This window comes from Xenopus laevis, chromosome 6S, assembly GCF_017654675.1.
Source record: "Xenopus laevis strain J_2021 chromosome 6S, Xenopus_laevis_v10.1, whole genome shotgun sequence".
NCBI classification, from domain to species: Eukaryota; Metazoa; Chordata; class Amphibia; order Anura; family Pipidae; genus Xenopus; species Xenopus laevis.
In genome coordinates this window covers 16,430,256-16,452,832 of record NC_054382.1, presented here as the reverse complement: position 1 = coordinate 16,452,832, position 22,577 = coordinate 16,430,256, and the positions used below count along the sequence as shown (strand labels likewise).

At 37.6% G+C, this 22,577-nt stretch overlaps 1 protein-coding gene across 1 annotated transcript in view; it reads right to left on the bottom strand.

The window, feature by feature from the left end:
- LOC108719842 (enhancer of polycomb homolog 1) overlaps positions 1-22,577 on the bottom strand; it is a 52,967-nt gene that overhangs the window by 16,148 nt on the left and 14,242 nt on the right. The window contains exons 2-10 of the mRNA XM_018269057.2: positions 6,981-7,140; positions 6,000-6,145; positions 5,708-5,914; positions 4,827-4,975; positions 3,141-3,288; positions 2,565-2,735; positions 1,869-1,958; positions 1,634-1,782; positions 226-578 (exon numbers count right to left, since the gene is read on the bottom strand). Coding sequence (XP_018124546.1) covers positions 226-578; positions 1,634-1,782; positions 1,869-1,958; positions 2,565-2,735; positions 3,141-3,288; positions 4,827-4,975; positions 5,708-5,914; positions 6,000-6,145; positions 6,981-7,080 — 1,513 coding nt within the window. The 5' untranslated portion in view covers positions 7,081-7,140. The remainder of the gene's footprint in view (positions 1-225; positions 579-1,633; positions 1,783-1,868; positions 1,959-2,564; positions 2,736-3,140; positions 3,289-4,826; positions 4,976-5,707; positions 5,915-5,999; positions 6,146-6,980; positions 7,141-22,577) is intronic.

The following is a 22,577-nucleotide window of genomic DNA, read 5'->3' as shown; positions in this document are numbered from 1 at the left end:
AAATTAGGAGCTCAGTTCAGATGATATTTAATATCTGTATTTGTCAGATAAGCATCGCACTGTAGCTCTGTTTCTAATCTAGCAACCTGCTAGTTTTTAAAACAAATGTGAAATGTAAGATAAGCAAGCTTAACTGAACAACTTTATTTTTTACACACCTCATTAATGGACAGATGAACAAGTATGGCAGTAACAAGGGTATGAAAAGATAAAGAAGAAACATACCAAAGTGTGCTGAACCACTGCTACTTTTACTGGATGTCGAGGTACTACAAGACTGGGTTCCAGGTTGTGCTGCGCCTGTTCGAGTTATACCCTTGTGAAACGTTCTATAGGAGTAGTCATTAATGTCACTTTCATGTAGGGATGTTGTCCGAGGCCTAAAATGGCGCCACCTACATGATTTAATATGGACTAATATCTGGCTGAGGTCTTTAGAGAAACATTTATCCGAGGTATTCGTTTCTGAGGTATTGGCAAATGAATTGATTGAAGAGTGTTCTGGAGAGGAAAGCATGTCAACGTCCAGCTGACGAAAAGCACTATTGTAGTCTGAATGGGCTCTGTCAAGGAGCGCCCTGTAGAAAAAAAAAAAAAAAAGATCAGGAAATAGAGTTTAACACTGAAATATATATTGAAAAGATATAGACTGGAAAAGAAAATTCGATTGCCTTAATAAGAGATAGTTTTAGGGGATAGACCACTGAAATCTTAAAATAAATTAAACCTAGGTAGGTGTATACACCATGAACAAGAAGTTTTTAAAGTGTAAAGTTTAAAGGGATGTGCTGCAATTCCAGATTAAATGTTATATTGTGCGTCGCATTCTAACATTTTCTCATATGGCAGTCTTAAATGCAGCTTGAGCTCTACTTAAATGGGAACTATCACGAAAATGAAAATTTAATACAAGCTTCAGCATACTGAAATAAGAAATTTTGTAAATACAAGCAATATTTGGCATCGTTTCTGAAATAATTAGGTTTATCTTCACTTGCCCTCTCTCAGCATCTGTTTCTCTTCATGCAGCAGTTGGGTGTCAGATATTCATTGACAGTTAGATCCACTATATCTTATAGGGCTTCCTTTCTTAGCAGATGAATTAGAGCTCACTCAAATAACGGATTCTTGTACAAACAAAATAACTGCCTTTTGTACAAATCCTGTATGTAGAGAGACTGGATTTAAGGTAATTGTAATAGAGTGAGCTCTAATACATCTTCTAGGCAAAAGGAGACCCCCCTATAATATATATTGGATCTGCCAATGAATATCTGACATCCAACTCCTGAATGAAGACAGAATGAAGAGAAACATATGCTGAGAGAGGAATAGTGAAAATAAACTTGACTATTTCAGAAACGGTAGAAAATTAATTAGAAAGTTTCTTTTAATATGATGAAGCTTATATTAAATTTTCATTTTCGCAATAGTTCCCCTTTAATTTTCCAGCTAAAGACACACATTGGCAGAACCATATTTTTAGGAGAATAATAACATAAATAAGATAATATAAATAAGATAATATAAATAACAACATCTGTTATTAGCTGGGCCCACAAGTTGTATGATGTCACTATGGTGACCTTACAGAGGACAATGCTGCTATATTGTATTTGACAAGATCGCTTACCTTCCACCACGTCCAACCCGTCTTCGCGCAAATCCAATACACTTGCGTGGAACAGTGAGAGTAGTGAGGCAGTATCTATAGCGAATTTCTCCAAGACCTCCTTCCTCTGGACTACACCATGGCCAGTTGCCAGTTTGGTCCAAATGTGGCTTGGAATTACAAGAAGGAAGCCCTTCATTATTAGTATACAACAAAAACCGCTTGTCTGTGTATAGGCGTGAGGACTGTTACTTACAGCATAGTAATTACAGCCAGCTTTCCTACGGAAAGCAAATGGACCATCTGGATCATTTTCTTCCTCAGCTTCTGAGGAGCCAGACATGACCTGGTAAAGAAACCAAAAAAACTGTGTAGATCAGTTTTACCATTTCTCATTATTACTATTGATTTGATAGCTTCCCATTTCCTGCTTTGTAAAAAAACGTATTTATTTCACTAGTGGAGTTTATCCAGGGAGTGGAATAGCTCTTAACCAAATATATGCAAAATATTTAATGGCTATTTAAACTACTCCAAGCATGAAAAGAAAACCATTGTCATTTAAGGCATCACTTCGCTTTCAGCAAAATAAACGGTGCTTCCCATGGAAGGTGATCCTCCAAGTTATTTTTCTCTATATTGCCACACATTATAATCAGAAAAATAATTGTATGCCTTAAAGGAGAAGGAAATGCTAAAATTAAGTAAGCTTTATCAGAAAGCTCTATATACATACCAGTAAACACATACGAACTGCTACTGTTTTAAGAGTATCTAGTTTAACAATATCAGATCTCTATATTGACCTTTAGACCCAACAATCAATGCACTGCCCCCAAAAAGGCTGTCTGAAGAGACCCAAGTAGACATTTTGCTGGACCAAAATGTATAATACAGTCCTTAGTTTAACCTGAACTTAATTCCCAATTTAATTTAAAAAAAACCTATATACCTGGGAGAGAGGTTCATCATCAGAGCTGGGAAAGTCATACTGATTTAGATCCTTAGCATTAAACACTGGCAGTGCAGCAGGACTTGTCTGTAGAGCAGCAGGAGATGAAGGCAAGACTTTGGGCTTCTTCTCATATTTTCTTTTCGGTCGAACAGCATCAGATTTTTCTTGCTAAAATTAATTTGAATGGTCTTAAGACATGAATTCAATTCTTTAATAACTATTATGAACAACAGTTTAGAATTATTAACATTAATAAAATAGGAGTGTGCTCTTCTAATGTAACTTGCTGACAATTATTATAAAATAACATTTTCTTTATACAGAGGAAAACTTGCAGGAAGTGGTACAGATCTTTTTTTCTATTTTTTGATCATGTACCATCTATGTATTTATATTGTTTCTCAGACCAAGTGGCTGCATCCTAAGGTCACATGTGATTTGTCAGATTAGGAGATTGCAGCTGGCTGGATGAAGTGGTTTGCATATATCCATGGAATAACCATGTTTCTAAAATTGTCCCACACAATCCAATATCACAGCAACGTTAAAAACACCACGTTAAATAAATCTTACCTTGTTAACTTTAATATCTATGGTGTCTTTATGTAAAAATGGAATAGGAGAAATGGGCATGAGGGGGATAGTATAGGTGGGCTTCAATGGTTGACGATGTGCCATAACCTCTGATAGAATTTCTCCATTAAAGTCACCTACGTTATACCTGCAAAAAAGAAAAAGAGACTAAAAAAAACTGCATCATAAAAAGAATGTAATATAACATTTTAAAGGTATGTGAACACTATTTAAGTTTTTGTACAGATTTTTTTTTTTGTAAAAGCAGAGAGCAGAAAAAAAGCCACCTTTATGCTACTTATACGGCTGTCTATTCCAGTATTACTAATCAAGAAAATGGTCATTTTCCAAATTAGCCTGTGGTGAAATTTCTTATGCCAATGAGAAGGTGGCACTGCTTATACAACAGTGCTCTCCATAGCTTATTATATTCAATAAACAGTTACAAATCATGTTACAAAACACACAAACAAGGAAATTCAGCACAGAGCCAGACACGAGTAGCCAAAACAACTACATATGAATAGACCTTTATTGTAGCCCTGTCTCCCATTATAGACAGTAAGGTCAGTAAATAACTTACTAGCTAGTCAACTTTGTGAATACATGACAACAGCTACTTAAAGGGATACCGTCATAGGAAAAAATATTTTTAGTTAATAGTGCTGCTCCAGCAGAATTCTGCAATGACATCCATTTTTCAAAAGAGCAAACAAATTGTTTTGTATTTAATCTGCCATGAGGCTAAACATATTGTCAGTTATCCAGCTGCTCTAAGTCATGTGACTTGTGCTCTGATAAACTTCAGTCACTGTTTACTACTGTACTGCAAGTTGGAGTGATATCACCCCCCTTACTGCCCCCCCCCCAGCAGCCTAACAACAGAACTATGGGAAGGTAACAAGATAGCAACTCCCTAACACAAGATAACAGCTGACTGGTAGATCCAAGAACAGCACTCAATAGTAAAATCCATGTCCCACTGTGACACATTGTTACATTAAGTTGGAGAAAAAAAACAGCCTGCCAGAAAGCAGTTCCATCCTAAAGTGCTGGCTCTTTCTGAAAGCACATGACCAGACAAAATGATCTGCAATGGCTGCCTACAGACCAAAAGTATAAATAAAAAAAATACACTTGTTGCTTCAGGAATTACATTTTATATTGCAGAGTAAATGACTTGCAGTGTAAACAGTGTAATTTAGAAATAAAAATGACATCATAAAAATCATGACTCCCTTTAAGAGTTTTTTGCCACGAGATGTGTGATATAAGCACAAAACATATTTCAAAAACTGCCCGTATATCTACCCCTTCTTATTAACATTTAATTTTACATGGGTATTAGAATGCGTCTTTTGGGCAGGGCCCTCTTTATCTCTTTTAACAGTTATTGTATTTAAGTCGACATGTCCAATATAGCCATTTATTATTGGCAATTTGTAAATGTGATAAAATTATTATTATTAATATTCAGCTCTTACAAGAAAGAACGCTGTGATACCAAGAACCTGTTGATGCCATGAGGCAGCAGTAGACTTGGATGCGCCTCTGAACTTAATTTTTATTTTGCACATTACATATTTGTAACTGATAAAAGCTAAACATGAACCTTTTTTAGTGCCTTGGCCTGTCAGAAGCACTTTATACTTATAAAAACATACGGAGACAATACCACACATTTACCTCTTTTCCATTATTTCCAGTGTTAGGTGAAGCAATTCCCGCTTGCTTTTCTCTCTCCTTTTTATCATTTCTAGTATAGTTACAGCTCGACTGAGATCCCGACGTAACTTAAGCATTTTTTCATAAGAAGCTTCATCATTCTTTCGGTTCTAAGTAGGGAAGGAAAAAAAGTTAAAATTAAAAAAAAAAGAAAAAAAAAACCTACATTTTATGAAAGACCATAATACACAGGACTGGGACACTAACTGGGTAAGACAAATATCAATACAGGTTTTGGATCTATTACCCAAAATGCTTGGAACCTGGGGTTCTCCATAACGGATGTTTCCGTAATTTGGATTACCATACCTTATCTGATCTGAATTAATTTAAACATTAAATAAACCCAATAGGACTGGTTTGCCATCAGAATTCATTAATTCAGCTTACTTATCAAGTACAAGGTACTACTTTATTATTACAGAAAGGGGAATCATTTTTAAAAAAAAATAATTTTCTTAAAATGGGAGATGGCCTTCATGCAATTTGGAGCTTTCTGGAGAACAGATCCCATATCTTTTACTAGAATTAAGAAAGTGATTGCAGTTATGGGCTGATTTACTATCATCCATAACAATGTTCAATGAGTAAAAAAAGTCATTTGTGGCAAGTTACAGTGTAAACAGAAAAAAAATAGATGTTTTGCGTATTCATACAATTTAGTAAATAGAATTGAATGGGGTACCAATCTGAACACTCAAAGTAGATTTCAGTCAACAGCTGCCAGGATGAAAGGCAAGACAGTGCCCTATTGAGGTAAAGCCAATAATGCAAAATAGCTAAACCATATTTTTGCCTGCATCGTTCAAGATGTGAGAGAGATGAGACAAGACATCACAAACCTTTCTTGTTTGCATCTTTTCTGTACGCCGTCTGAAGGCTACATAAGGATCACTGGTACTGGAGCCGTCTCGCTTCTCCTGTTTAACTGCTGGTATGAGGGAGGAGCCACGGCAGTTTTTCCGTTTCTTAATCCAATAGTCATACACCTCAGTAATCAACTCATCATCTTCTTTTAACAAGAGTTTGGCCTCTTGGAGATTAACTGGCTGGAGAATAGATTTAGAACCGTCAGTAATCAGTTACTATTCCCAGTTCAATGCTGGAATGCAAAGAGGACATATCATTCATTACCTGCTGCCCACTGCCCTTCTCTAACCGGTCAATCATCTCTTCAAACTGGAGCGAAGAGATATCTAGTTTCTTTTTCAGCTTATTCAAAAAGGCATCATCTTCAGTGTCCAAGTCGTAATCTGGCTGTTCAGCATCCAAACTAAAAGCTAACAAACAGAAAACATGACTTAAGTCACGTTTTTCAAGATTTCTTTGATAAGCCAGACTAAATCTGTGACCCAGTAGTTATCAGGCTTTTAATGTATGTATGTATGTATGTATGTATGTATGTATGTATGTATGTATGTATGTATGTATGTATGTATGTATGTATGTATGTATAACTTTATTTGTAAAGCGCTGCTAAAGAGCCGCATCGCTGTACAGTGCATAAAAGTACAATATACATACTAAAGTATACATGGGGGAGATAAATCACATAATAAATATATACAGAATCATAGGATAAAGAGATAAGTGCTATGTGGTACGAGACATAGTGGGAAGGAGGTCCCTGCCCCGTACAGCTTATAGTCTAAGTCAGGGGTCAGCAACCTTTACTATCAAAAGAGCCATTTTGACCCCTCTTCCACTAAAGAAAAAAAAATAGTCTGGAGCCGCAAAACATAACGGCTTATAAACTATTAAATAAAGCCCTCGCACCTGCTGGCAGCTTCCCGAGTGTGCAACCACGGTAAGCTTACCATTAGCTTACCGCGATCGCACACAAGAGGCTGTCAGCAGGTGTGAGGGTTGTATAGACGACGTGACAGGCAAAACTGCACGACCGAGCCGCAGCAAGCAGGATGAAGAGCCGCATGAGGCTCCGGAGCCGCACGTTGCCTACCCCTGGTCTAAGTAGATGGGAGGCCAACATACAGGCACAAATTGGAGATGAAAAAGTGCACAAGGTAAGGCATAGTCAGTAGGGACAGGACTAGGATGTCAAACTCAAGCACACAAAACACAACACAGGTTACATAGATACTTTCTGTAACTTACGCTGTATGTGAATAAGCTGCTTTGGCATCTTAAATTCCCCTGGGTATACAGATTCATAATATGCGATGTTACTTTCTGCCTCTGGAACAGGAATAACCATGTTATCCCTTTTCTCTCCATACACCTGCAGTGCGGAAATGGCTCGCTGGAGATGATGTTCCTAAAAAAGCAAGAAAACAAGTGTGTTATAAGGATATATTTGTCTTATCACTATTAAAGCTAATTTCATACATTTTAAATGTAATATCTTACTGTAAAAGGGGATTGGATTCTGAAGAAGGTGACAGCAATGTTTTAGACTGTATGACAAGAAACTAGAACAAACTACCAAATGGAATTTTTCATGTGTTACTACTTCCATGTTCTATTTTAGACAAGTTCAATACAACACACGGATACCGGTTATAAAGGGCACCAATATATAGGTAGCTCAACCATGAAACAGTTTTACACAGACACACACGGGGGGTAATAACTGTTACGTGTCCAAATGGATCACTTCACAATACTCACAGGCTTTTTTTATAATTACTATGTAGTAAATTGTAATGTATTGCACTGTAACACGTCTTGACTGTCTGCCAGAACCCATAGGAGCAGAAAAACTATAAACAATTTCTTCTGCATTCAGATTTTATTTATGTACAAGAGGCTGAGGATTCTCCAGCTGCATTTTAAATCAGCAGGTGATTAGAGTCAATGTGCTACTTTTTGTATGTGCACCTATCTGCATAGCTTTCCATTGAAATTTATGTGAAATGCCAATTATTGCAAATTATAACACAGGAATACCAAAGCAAATGTTCCTGAGCAGTAGTCCAACTGTCAAAACCACAGCTGACACAGGCAGAGTATTTCTTAAATATCTCTAAGTGGTGATTGGCTTTAGCAAGTTCTCCTGGATGAAAGATCGCAATTAAACCATGCCCATATCTCACTGGTTGTCATCAACTTGAATCCGCCCAACTACGGCTTACTGCAACAGAGGCCAAGAGTACCCTTAGTACAAATACATGACGCAACAGCATCTCATGCCTGGCTCTTAAAGGGAAACTATCGCAAAAATTTTAATGTAATATAAGCTTCCTCATACTGAAATAAGAAACTTTCTAAATACAATCAATTAAATATTCTGCATTGTTTCTTAAATGAAGTTTATCTTCACTATCCCTCTCTCAGCATCTGTTTCTCTTCATGCAGCAGTTGGGTGTCAGATGAATGATTATAGGGGGGCTCCCTTTCCTAGCACATGAATTAGAGCTCACTTATATAACTGATTCCAGTACAAACAAAATAACTGCCTTTTGCACAAATTCAGCATGTAGAGAGACAGGATTTCTGGTGATTTTAATAGAATGAGCTCTAATACATCTTCTAGGCAAAAGGAGCCCCCCTATAAGATATATTGAATCTAACCATCAATGAATATCCGACACCCAACTTGCTGCATGAAGAGAGAATGAAGAGAAACAGATGCTGAGAGAGGAATAGTAAAGATAAACTTGATTATTAGAGAACCAGTACAGAATTTTTAATTGATTGTATTTAGAAAGTTTCTTATTTTAGTATGCTGTATCTAATATTAAAGTTTCATTTTCACGATAGTTCCCCTTTAAAGGAAATCTAAATTGAAATAACAGGAGGTCCAAACTGTTAAGCAATATATTCTAATCTGAAATCGCTTACTTAACTTCAGGGCAGCACTCCACTTTAAAAAAAATAAAACTTTGGTAGGATTCTGCTTAATTCTGTAGGACTTCCCTGTGCCACCCTTAGCAAGTGCATGCACAAATTCTACAGTAGTACATGTGCCCAACAGGGGAGAAGTAAAAAAAAGCAGTGTTCTTTGGGCAACTTAGGTCACTGATGGGTGCCTAAAAACTAGCACCCCTCGGTCATTCAGAGTTTCCTTCTTTAAATGGGTTGTTCAACTTTAAAAAAACAAAAACAAAACAGTTTAGTTGATTTCAGGTAGTTCACCAGAAAGACTTTATTCAGTTAATTTCTATTTGAGGCAGTTTTTCTAATATTGAATTTTAAAGTTTCATTCAGCAGTGGGGGGCACAAACTATATAATGGCTAAGAATGAATAAACTTCTCATCTTTGGCCCTGGTGAGCAGAATCTTGATAAGGCAGCTGTTAGAATTGCTACAATAGTTGCTAATATTCTAAAGGTGGAGATATGAACTTACATTTTGGGAATACTGTGAAAATAGCAACCCAACTGAAAAAAAAGTTGTTTGGAAAGTGAACAACCCATTTAAATCCGCATTCAAAACAGAAATCACAAATCCAATCCATAAACCGCCCTAAATCCACTGTAAACCATCCAATAGGTTTATACGCATAGCCAATACAGCGGGAGGGAACATAAGTATTGAACAAATCAACGTTCTCAGTAAATATATTTCTGCAACAATAGGTCTTGGCAGAGCTCTTTGCTTGTATAAACCAGCTGATATTCATTTGCACTGATAGGGGGCAGGATTGCTTTCAGACAGATTTCAACAGCTTTCTGCACCTTTTTTTCTTCATGTGTTCAATACTTATTCCCTGTGCCATTCCACTTTATTACACATAATTTATAAACTTTTTTGCTTTGCTTGGGTTGTTACCAACATTTCATATCCATAGCCCCATTAGACATATATTTACCGAGAAAAATGTTGACATGTTCAATACTTATTTTCCCTGCTGTAAATCTAATCCTAAAATGGGAGCTAAAGTCTAAAATAGATAATGCTAGAAATGCTGTATTTTGTATACTTAATATGAACATGAACTTACTGCACCAGAAGCCTAATAAAACAAAATGATTTATGCTTTCAAAGTTGGTTGCAGGGGGTCATCATCTTGTAACTATGTTATACATCTATGCAAGACCAAGACTGTGTACATGCTCAGTTGTGGTCTGGGCTTCAGTTGGGAGGTAAAGCTAAGGGATGGTCATAAATTATCAAAACAGCACACATCAAATCATTTCTGACATAGAAGCTGATACAACAAGACTGATTAATAATCAGAATATACAGATTGCCTGGGTCTGCGGATGCAAATCTCTACACAGTCGCCGGCTGCTCTACAGGGAAACAAACAAAGCTTTGGGAAGATGGGAGGGCTCCCCTCTGCCATTTCAAAGTATGATCAGTTTCCCTGCAGAGCAGTTAGGGACGGTTTCCTATCCTAACCTAGTGTGTTGGAGATAGATTTCTTTTTCATTAAAGAAAGTAAAAAAAGGATTTTATTTGTTTACCTTTACATCCCCTTTAAGACCAAATCATGGGATGTTTCAGCTATCTCACCCACTGATATATATGGAAGATGTGTGCCTTTTATCCTGATCAGAATTTGTGAACGATAAATAAGGTTATACAGGTATGTGATCGGTTTCCTAGAAACCAGTTACCCAGAAAGTTCCAAATTAGAGGAAGGCCATCTTCCACAGACTCCATTTTAATCAAGTAATAATAATAATAATAATAATTAAAAAAAAGAAAAAGAAAAGGATTACACTTTTCTCTATAAAAAGGTTTGATACCTATATGGACATTTGTGTGGCTAGAAGCCAATTATTGGGGTCAACATTCACTAAGCAGTTCAATTCCTAGCATCCTAGGAAATGTATTCCTGCTCAAGTCATAATGGGGGCACTGCTTTGGGACAGATTTAGCAAAACCTGAGATTTGAGTTTACCATGGGAAAGTTCACTCACTTTCTATTCATTCCTATGGGATTTTTAAAAGGGTGTTTTTCAATGGGTGAATGCTAGAGTTCACCTTTTGATAAATGTGCTTATTTGCAAAGCTGTGTACATATCCCCATAATACATTCTTATGAAGTACCTATCCTTCAACTGAAAGACCTATAAAAAGAACATTTACACAGCTCTCTACCAATAACACAATTAAAGTAAAATAAATAGAATTAAGACTTTAACCTTAATCTGATACCAAAAGCAAGACCGTGACCACCTACTGGATACATAACATGCTTCAGCAAAAATAAGTACAATAATGAAATTGTTTACTTCTCAATCACATTCTCTCAAAATAAATCTTTCAGAAGCCTAAATGATGATGTCTTGTTCCTTGAATTGGATTATTAAACTACAGTTTAATAATTACGATGATTTCACCTGCAGATCTATTGTGCAGATCCTGCAGCAGGACCCAGAAAGCAGTTGCAGAGGAAATTATATAGTGTAAAATATAAGGTTATTATAAGTCCCTGAGGAGTTCCTTGACCATATAAAAGCACAAGGCTGAATGCAGAGTTTGATCAATCATCTCCAATCGTTGGATATATAGGCGTACCGGTACCTAAACGCCTCTGACAGCTTTTGCAGTTTGTGATGAACTGCAAGAGAAATCCATTTCAATCCTCATGGTCTGATAGAATAATATTCATCTAACTATTCAAAAATTTTAGGCTTCTGTCTTCAAGTCTAAGGCCCCCAAAACCCTTTGGCAGTGAAGTTCTGTAACCCCCAAAATCTGACAGATATCCGACTAATTCTGCTAATGCTTTGATGATCGGACAACCCCTAAGCTAAACTTCTTAACAGCAAAACAGAGTACTATGAGCATGCGCAATAGTGATGTGTGAGAAATTCTCGACCCACGCACGACCCTAACCTGCGCCCTCCTAATACGCACCCGGCCAGCTATTGCCCCCCTATTTATAGACACACACCAGACCCACTGTGACGTCACAAAAGGGGTGGGGTCGCATCAAGACTATAGATTTAGGAGCCGGAAGTGCTATGTCAAACAATATGGCCTTAATAATTCAAATATGGAGAGCTGTTGCAAACAATGAAGCCATGGAGCATAATGGGTTACGGTGGCCATATACAGAGAGATCCGCTCGTTTGGTGATGATGCCAAACTAGCAGAAATCTCCCCAATATGCCTACCTTGTAGTGGACAATAGACTGATCCGATCATGGGCCCTAGGGCCCAACAATCGGATCATAATGCATTACTACAGACGGTCGGATCTGAATGGATTTCTAGCTCTGCCCGATCGAAAAGTCAGCCAGATATCGATCGAGTAAGCCTGTCAGAGGGCCCCATACACAGGCCAATAGGTCTGCCAGCTGCTTTTACCGGCCGTGTATGGCCACCTGAACAGGGCCAATGAAACTGAGCTTGTAAAGCAAGTTCAGCAATGCTTATAAAATACAACATTTCTATACAAAATTCTTTTATGTTTTAGTTCTCCTTTATGGTTTCATATTTGACAATTCAAGCCTACATAGGAACTTTTCTCAGGAACAAATGACAAAGCAGGAAATACCAAGAATCAGTTCTATACCCTGCTCCCACTAACTGGGATTTCGTAATGTCCATCTCCCTTGGCTTCCTTTATTTTATTCACATTTTTCCGAAAACAATTCGCTTTTTCTCTGTAATAAAATGGTGCCTTGTACTTGATCGTAATTTAGATATAAATAATCCTTATTCGTGGCAATACAATCCTATTGTGTTTATATATATTTTCACTGATTTTTTTTTATAGAAAAGCAGGGGGATCCATATTACCAAAAGATCCCTTATCTGGAAAGCCCCAGGTCCTGAGCATTCGGGATAACATGTCCTATACCTGTATCATGCACAGCAACAATGATCAAGCACAATGCAAGCAAACTAGCAATCTGTTTGGTTGTACATCAGCGTTCAGAATTGGGGTTCACTGCATTCCCGTTTTATCTAGTTTTTTAGACACAACTTGCTGCATTTCTAGCACTGGGTGCATATTCAAAAAGCTCATTTACACAATAGAAATAAATTCTGCACACCTGTTTCAAGAAGGCCCCAAAGTTTATTAGAGAATGTATATATGCACCCTAAGGGCTCTTATGCAAGGACATTCTATCCTATTGCAACCACTGGTTAGTTTTGTTTGAGTCAGCTGAAAGTAACCATACCACCCTGGCACAGATTTGACCCCCCCCCCCCAACATGTGTCCAAAAACTCAAAACTACTTCTGCATCAGGTAGGAATGTTTTTGGGGGTTTTTTTTGTCTTTTTGCTATTAAAAAAATAAATAAATAAATATGGTTTTGCATGGAGAACCCACAGTGAACTAAGTGGGTAAACTACATACTCATAATGCATTTATGAAAATGTAGACTTGAGATAATGTTTTTGATTTTGCTTTTTACAGAATTAGATTATTAACTGAGCTATAAAGAATCCTGATTGTATGGGACCCTGAAATATGCATTAATTATATTTTGATATTGGAATAAGATTCAACCATGTCAGTATGTTTGTAATATAGGAGTCGAGGATCTGCGATTAAACTGGTGTTTTTGTTTTTAAACCAATTGTTTATACAGGTATGGGATCCGTTATCCGGAAACCTGTTATCCAGAAAGTTCCAAATTACGGAATTAACATCTCCCATAGACTCCATTATAATCAAATAATCCACATTTTTAAAAAGGATTCCCTTTTTCTCTATAATAATAATAATAAAACAGCAGCATGTACTTTATCCAAACTAAGATATAATTAATCCTTACTGGAAGCAGAACCAGCGTATTGGGTTTATTTAATGTTTACATGATTTTCTAGTAGACTTAAGGCATGAAGATCTAAATTACGGAAAAATCCGTTATCTGGAAGACCCCAGGTCCTGAGCATTCTGGATAACAGGTCCCATACCTGTACATATAAAATATTTAGACCGATATTTGCATTTCCCCTTTGTAGCCTATGATAGGTGCAGGGTAAGCATGAAACAGGCTTGGCTATTTGTATGGGGTTAATATCGTTTTTATTGTATTTGTAATAAAGGTGGATTTTTAAGTTGCGCAGGTGTTTATGAGGAGTACCTGGTGGTGGTAAAGGGGAGGCGGCCTATGGTTTCGAAACAGGAATATTACACATTATTCTCATGAATATGCATAACATTTATTACTCATTGGTATAAACAGTGTGCTACTCCAAACATCTGGGTACGATTTGTACAAATGAGATTCCAAAACAGACAATACAAGATATATAGTCACTGCCGAAAACCACAGAAACAATATGGACGAAAATAGAAAAGAACCAAAAAAAAAATCTAACATACTATTTATTTTTGCACTGTACAAGGAAAACTCCCTCAAAAAAAAAAAATCTCAATCAAAATATTAATTTTAATATTTATAAAGGACTAGCTCATTACCTTTTAGTTTTATAATTAATTCTTTTAAAATAAACAGCTCTTTCCCTTCCCCCATTTGTTGCGCTGACAGGTAATCAGAAGTCCATTATGCAGGCGGTTTATCTCTGCACTGGTAATCTGATAACCTCAGAAGACCCATGCATTCTGAAAGTGAAACTATTTTCAGTTCTAGGTTTGCTCAAGAAATAGACATTTTCTTAATTAAAACCGGCAGAAAGTATGTTCAGAACAAGCCTTAATAATTGATCCTGTTTTGAATACGGCAGCACACTGCCCCCATTAATCATATCTTATCTAATAAGCCACAACAATTATATTGTGTTTTAACCATGTTAGAAAAGCAACAGGTACTTCCAAATAAAAAAAAAAAACACACGTAGAAATGGTACAGGTTTCTCAAATGTGCAGAATAAAGCTACAGGCAGACATCTGCAAGGTCACTAACCAATCTGATCTTTTCCCCAATTTGGCCATTTGGGCTAGCACAACATGTGGGTGGTCTTTGATTTGGGCTTTATCCTCTTTGTATTCAGCATCTTCTATAGAACTTACATTTAGAGGCAGGGAGCGCCTATACTGTGTATAGTTCAGATCTTTTTTAGACTGCAGGGCAAGGAACAAAACTATTCAGAAAGATCATGTCATGCATGCTTTATGCAATAGACTTTATATGCACTCCTCCTGGGAAATACATAATAAATAAATACATAATAAACCAAGCTACTAGGCTGATGCAAAAGAAAATCTTCCTTCAGAGTAGAGGGTATGATTTTATTTGTCAAGTATTCACATAAAAATTTAGATATACAAATTTCTGATTTCGCTCCTGATATGTGTGATTTTTGGTACAGGACCTGCAAATCATAAAAATAATTTCCTCATGTAAAGAGTTATGGTGTTCGGGCAATGGTTCCCAGTAGGTGAGGGCAGAGTACAGTTAGTGGGGCTCAGACTAAAGGCCTCAGGTCAGTTCGGGTCAGAGCTGCCCCAGGTATTCTTGGAACTATGGTTAAAGGGAAACTATCACGAAAATCAAAATTTAATATAAACTTCAACATACTGAAATAAGAAACTTATACAATCAATTTAATATTCTGCATCAGATCTGAAATAATCAAGTTTATCTTCACTATTCCTCTCTCAGCATACGTTTCTCTTCATTCTCTCTTCATGCAGCAGTTGGGAGTCGGATGATCAATGACAGTTAGATCCAATATATTTTATAGGAGGGCTTCCTTTCCTAGCAGCTGAATTAGAGCTCACTCAAATAACGGATTCCAGTACAAATAAAATCTAACAAAATAACTTTGCATGTAGAGAGACATGATGTCTGATGATTTTAATAGAGCTGTAATACATCTTCTAGGCAAAAGAAGCCCCCCTATAAGATAAACTTGATATAACGTTCAAGGATTATCTGATACCCAACTGCTGCATGAAGACAGAATGAAAAGAACTGACCATGAGAGAGGAATAGTGAAAATAAACTTGATTATTTCAGAAACAGTACAGAATATTTAATGGATTGTATTTAGAAAACTTCTTATTTCAGTATGCTGAAGCTTATTACATTTTCGCAATAGTTCCCCTTTAAAAAGCTGATCTGCAATGCTTACATCAGCCTGCAACATAGTTATGAGTGAAGGGGAGCCCTGACCGAATGCTACAAAGGACTAGGTGTTGCATAATTCCTAAAGCTCTGATTTAGGCTGGTGGCACTTTGGGACATTCTGTCAGCAGAGGAGAACCAAAAACAGTCTTGGTTGGCTCGCTCTAACGTCAATGGAAACATCCAGACAGCACATTACAGGCAGCTTTCGGCTCACTTTAGAGTATTTTCAGGCTGAGATCCACCAGTACTAACAGTGTTAGGGTGTGAACAATGGGAACCAACAAGGGAGATTCTCTGCTGGCTTAAAAAAACTGGAATAAATAGGGATGAGCAGTCATATAAAGCAGGGTGGATCCCATGAAGCCTTCTAATGGAGTGACATTTAATTCTCATCTTTTATCATAGGATGAAAACAAGGTACACAGCTGATTCTAAACAATTCTTCAGTTTTAAACTGATCCCCATATTTAATTTCCCAACATTTGAGAAAAATATAAGGGACACTTAGAAACATGACAAATATGAATGAAAAGATATCGGGGATAACATACAAACACAGGAGCTAAAGGTCATCTGTATAGTTGCTCATAGAAACCAATCAATATTTAGACAACTATCAAGCCAAAAATATGATTAGTTGCTGTTGGAAACTGTCCTGGTGCAAATTAGACCCTATGTTCATAAACCAGCACATTTCTTTTGTTTTACATAATTTTTGAAGGTAAAGACTATGGCAACTCTCCAAACTCAGGTCCCAAGTCCCAAAACCAGACCGCAAACTTCAAAGTAATTAAAAATGAATAAATTACATTTACTACAATTACTACATTACTACTCGAAGATTCAGGGAGATTTAGTCGCCCGGCGACAAACCGCCTCTTTTTCGGGTGACAACTCCCCCCGAAAAGCCTTCCTGCCGGCTAGAATCGAAATACCTAGTGAGGCAACTTTGGGCGGCTTCGGAAAACGAAGAGCTCCAAGTGTCATCCCGCCAGCGATTTCGATTGTAGCTGGCTGGAAGGCAGTTCGGGATGATTAGTCGCCGGGCGACTAAATCTCCCCAAATCTTCCTGTGTTTCTCTGCCCTAAAGGGGTTGTTCACCTTCAAACAATTGTTTTCAGATAGATCACCAGACATAACGACTTTTTCCAATTACAATCTATTTTCTATGTGTCACCGTTTTCGAATATTGAATTGTAAAGTGAAATTTTTCACCTTCGAAGGGCAGAGACGCACATGGAGATTCGGGGAGATTAGTCGCCTGTGCGTCTCTGCCCTAAAGCAGCTCGGGGGGGGGGTGCCAAAAAAACTGTCCTAAATTGATACATTTAGTTAATACATTTCTTATCTTTGTCCCTGCTGAGCAGAATCTCTGGGTTTCATTGAAGGCAGCTGTTAGAATTGATACAATAGTTGCTAATACTCCAGAGATGCTGCTGAGAAATGGATCAACTAAATGTTGCAAATTGTAACAGTATGGGCCTAGGGTTGTCACCTTTTCTGGGGAAAAAATACTGGCCTTCCTATATATTTATCCCAGGGGTGTCCAAACTGCGGCCCGAGGGCCAAATGTGGCCCAGGATGCATATGAATGCGGCCCAGTTTGGTTCCCGAGGAAACATCATGTTGCAAAGGATATAGGAGGAGAGGGGACTCTGCCCATTGCCCAGTTAGTAATAATAATATAATAATAAGTCTATTTAATATCTAGGTGTCCCATATTCCAGTGTATAGCTCCATCTGGTTATCCAGCTGGCATTGTAGTTCTTTGCTGTGTATTTCCTTTACTTTTACAAATTATACAAATCAAACGTGTTTGTATATTTCATGTGTGGCCCCAGACAATTTTTCTTTTTCCAATGTGGCCCTGCAAGCCAAAAGTTTGGACACCCCTGATTTATCCTTTTTCCCTATTAACAACATTGGCATCAACCATCATTTTAACTGGCCAGGTGTCAACCCTATATGTGCCTGAATTACTGAAACACCAGAGACTGGAACATTCAACATTTAACTTAAGATTTTGGAAAAACAGTAAAAAATAAATAATGGAAAGTAATTAAAAAAAAGTCTTTACTTCTGGGGAACAATCTGAAAACAACTGAAAAAAGTGTTTGGAAGGTGAACAACCCCTTTAAGTCCACTAGAAAATCACGTAAACATTAATTAAATCCAATAGGCTGGTTTTGCTGGATTCCAATAAGGATTAATTATATTTTAGTTGGGATCAAGTACAAGCTACTGTTTTATTATTACAGAGAAAAATTAAATCATTTTTAAAAATTTGGAATTTTTGGATAAAACGGAGTTTATCTGAGGCCTTTTTTGGAGCTTTCTGTATAACAGGTTTCCGGATAACGGATCCCATATCTTTATTATAAAAAAACCTGTGATATTCTGCCACAAACGCTGAGATTTGGCATCATTGCCCAACAGTGCAGCGATGTCTGTAGAGATGCACACACTGATGCTCCAATAATCAGAGATATCATCAGATCACAGTCAATCGGTAGATGTACACAGATAAATCAATTGCCAGGCACCCAATCTCTATTTGAATTAAACCAGGATAAACGGCTGATCATGTAAATAGCATCATTTATTCTAAACAAGCGGATTACTGCTATGTTGTTACCCATGAGGATACCAAAATATAAATGGATACTAAGCAATGGGCCCTGATTAGTGACTATTAGGGACTAGCGCACATCACTCAAAAATACAGGGTGCTGTGTGCTCAATAGGTATGTGCCAGTCACTAGATGGGACCCAGTGCTTAAAGGAAAACTATAGCCCCCAAACAACGTAGGTCTCTATAAAAAGATATTGCATAAAACAGCTCATATGTAAAACCCTGCTTCATGTAAACAAACCATTTTCATAATAATATACTTTTCTAGTAGTAGATATTTTATATATTGTAAGTGCAAGTCTGTGGATGCATGTGCCGTGTCTTCCTGCGAGCATTAGGCACCTAGTTTTATACATGAGCAATTGGTTCAACTTAAAATCACATATAGAAAGCTCCATCATCCAGATTTACATAATTTTTGACACGAGGCGCCATTCAAGTCTATGTGCGTCATTTTTGCGGCTTATCAAGGTGAAAGAATTTGCCCAATCCCTACTACAGACATCTCACACCAAGAGAAATAGGGGCCTTGAGATAAACATTGGATACTAATGAAAAGGAAAAAAGATTAGCTGTCTGCACAAGGAGCAGAAGTTGGATTTAAAGGACAAGGAAAGTTAAACTAAAGAAGTACCTAGAAATGTTGTACATTATGTTTTGTGCTTCTGTACCAGCCCAAGGCAACCACAGCCCTTTAGCAGTAAAGATCGGTGTCTCCAAAGATGCCCCAGTAGCTCCCCATCTTCTTTTCTGCTGATTCACTGCACATGCTCTGTGCTGCTGTCACTTACTGAGCTTAGGGACCCACTCACAATATACAGTACACATAGAATAGAAATGTCACAATATAAGGCTGATTAGTAATTAATACAGATAATTACTACATGGCAGCACATAAACCAGTGCAATTAGCATCAGAATTTAATAATCAGCCCTGTAGCATCAGCTTATATTACAGACCAACCTCATTTTCTGCTGGATAATTAGTGACGAGCCCTAAGCTTAGCTTCTCAACAGCAGCTCAGAGCCCACTGAGCATGTGAGTGTCACAGACACTTTCCAAGATGGTGACCCCCTGTGACAAGTTTGAAGTCCTGGATCATTGCTGCTATTGACAAGCGGAAACTTTAGTCTGGTGCATTGAGTTCAGTATATAAAACATTGCATTTTTAGCCCTATTCATTTTTAGGGTTTAGTTCTTCTTTAACTAACCATTTCCCTCCATGTGAGGTGTCCCTATCAAATACCTGCCATGCAGCCCAATAATCATTGCCACACAATATCCTAATTATAGACTTAAAAAAAAAAAGTCCAATCACAGAGATATTTCCTTTAACACCTCAGCTGGATGGCAGAGAAAATTAAAAGCAAGACTTTTGTTGGCAGTTTATAAAGTCAGGGCAATGTCTCAGCCATACTTGTGGGTATAACTTTTGAGAACTCATTCTCTGATCGACAACACACTGACACTACAGTATTACTAGGCAGAGATGTAAGTAATGAATGTACATAAATAGAAGGGAGAATAGCAGTGAGGAGAGAAGAATGTGCTTCACAAGGCAATTAGAAAGTGAAAGTTACACAAGCAGTCCCATTACACACAGGTACAAGCTCCAGGCCCGGCTGAATTAAAGGAAAGTTCAACCTAAAATCATTTTTTTCTAATAAAAGAAAACAGAATTCTAAGCTTTGCAATATACATTTGCTATAGTTTTTAAAGAGATACCGACACCTGAAATTAAACTTTTTTTTACATCTATTATAATATTGGCTTTGCAAGCTACTTCTAACTTTGCCATAAAGTATTTGCATGATGCTTTTACATTAGCTGTCTGATCCCCCATGTTCCTGTATGAGGGAGCTGCCATATTTGTGCAGCAGGAGTCCGTTAGCATTAGAAACTGTAACTAACAGGCTGAGATGGGACAGTCTGGTTGGCAAAGTCAGAGTGTGTCAGGCTTAGGAACTTCAACTAACAATTTTATACAAAAACAAACCTCTCAGCAAAAAATGATCAACATGACCTATAGGTAACATTTAATGTACATTCATATGCTAAAATTCATTTTTTAGTGTCAGTATCAGTTTAAGTATCTACTTAAAGCAGTGTCTGTTAGTGATGTCAGGGTTTACCTGACCCGCACCTAACCCGCGCTTCCGGGGTCCTTTTATAGACCCCGACGATGACGTCACAAAAGGGGCGGGGCGAGCAGAGACTATAAAACCGGAACCCAGAACCCGGCATTTGAAGGTGGCGGGCAGGGAGAGCAGGAGAAGAGCTCAACCCGCCCGCAAATCACTAGTGTCCGTCACATTTTGTTCTCTGCCCTGATGGCTCAGACTGTGGATACAATGTAAGACAAGACAGCCGATTAACAGACCCGTCTTTGCTGGGGAACTCAGCAAAACTTTTCCAACATTGTAATGGAAACCCCACATGAGAAAAGCCTGTGCCATCTACTAGGCACATGTATCCCACTACCGACGTAGTATGACTGAGAGGACCAGTAGGTTTTGTTGAAGTGAGGTAGTTACTCCTTTGCTATACAGGTATCGGATATCCAGAAAGGTTTGAATTAGGGAAAACAATCTGCCGTAGAATCCATTTGTTTAAAGATTATTCCTTTTTTGTCTGTAATAATAAAACAGTACCTTGTACTTGATCCCAACTAATATATAAATGATCCTTGTTGAATTAAGGTATGGAGATCCAAATTATGGAAAGATCAGTTATCTGGAAAACTCAAGGTCCAAAGCATTATGAATAACAGGTCCAATACCTGTATACAGACCATTGACAGACCACAGCCAGAATAACTAGAAAAACCTAGCAAATTAAAGTGATTGTAACCCTGTTGGCAAGGATCAGCAGTAAGGTGATGATTTCAGCTAATTTGGAGACTTGGCTTTTTATGACCTGGAGCATGCTCAATAACAATACAAGACACATTGAAGAAAACAGAGGCGAGCAGCTGAAGCATTCCTAACTGCTAAGATTTCATGAGAAAGGCCAGTTGCTTCGCTACAACAAATCAGCTGAGCAAGAGGACTTAGTAAGGAATGAAGCAGGCAAAGCCAGCATGTTCCAGCAACCACACTGAGCCCTGCGCCTGTAGAAGGCAGTCATTAAAGGAATTGTTCAGTATAAAAACTGGGTAAATAGATAGGCTGTGCAAAATAAAAAATGTTTCTAATATAGTTAGTTAGCCAAAAATGTAATGTATAAAGGCTGGAGTGACTGGATGTGTAACATAATAGCCAGAACACTACTTCCTGCTTTTCAGCTCTCTTGGTTTCCACTGATTGGTTACCAGGCAGTAACCAACGGCTGGTGCAGTTTCAGCAGCAGTTAAAACCTCCTGCATTGCCATCAGCCTAATGGTTTATTTAGCTATGATATCATTTTTGCAAGACAAGTGCAAATGCATTACATATATTCATTGGATAATGTGCACCCAAAATCGACCTCAATATTTAGTATTTTGGCAGACCTTAATAAATAAGTACCTTTCCCATCACTGCTTACTTCCATATGGGTCAGTTCAGGGAAAAGGACTGGGTGCCATTAGGGGAGTTTTACCAGCTGCTCTGTACTTGAACCTGGAATGTTTTGGGTCAGACTGATGAATCCCAAGACTGAATATATTAAGTACAGACGTACTTGCTCTACTAGGTGTTTCATAAGTAAAGGCATCCAAATCCCCCGGTACTTCATTCCAGCTTTTGACATGTTAAACAGCCCCAGGTCAAACACAGTTACTTTCATGTATATGAATCTTATGGAGGAGGTCCAGATCCCCCAGCAGACTCAGACTATAAATGTACTGTTGCTCTGCACGGGTAAAACTAGCATATTTGCTTAAAGGGCAAGTAAACCACAAAATAAGAATTGCCTAATAAAAGAAAACACAATTCTAAGCAACTTTCCAATACACATTCATTACAGATTTTCAGTGCTTTTAAAAGTTATTTGTAAAACAAAATTCATATTGAAAGCAGCAGTTGCTTAACTCCCAGTTATGTTTTAAACAATGTTGCAAAAGTCTTGGTTCCTCAGAAAAGACAGGTCTGTTAATCAGCTGCCTTGTCTTACATTGTATCAACAGTTTTAGACATCAGGGCAGAGATTAAAAAGGGACAAATGCTGCTTTTAGTAGCAATACATATAGAA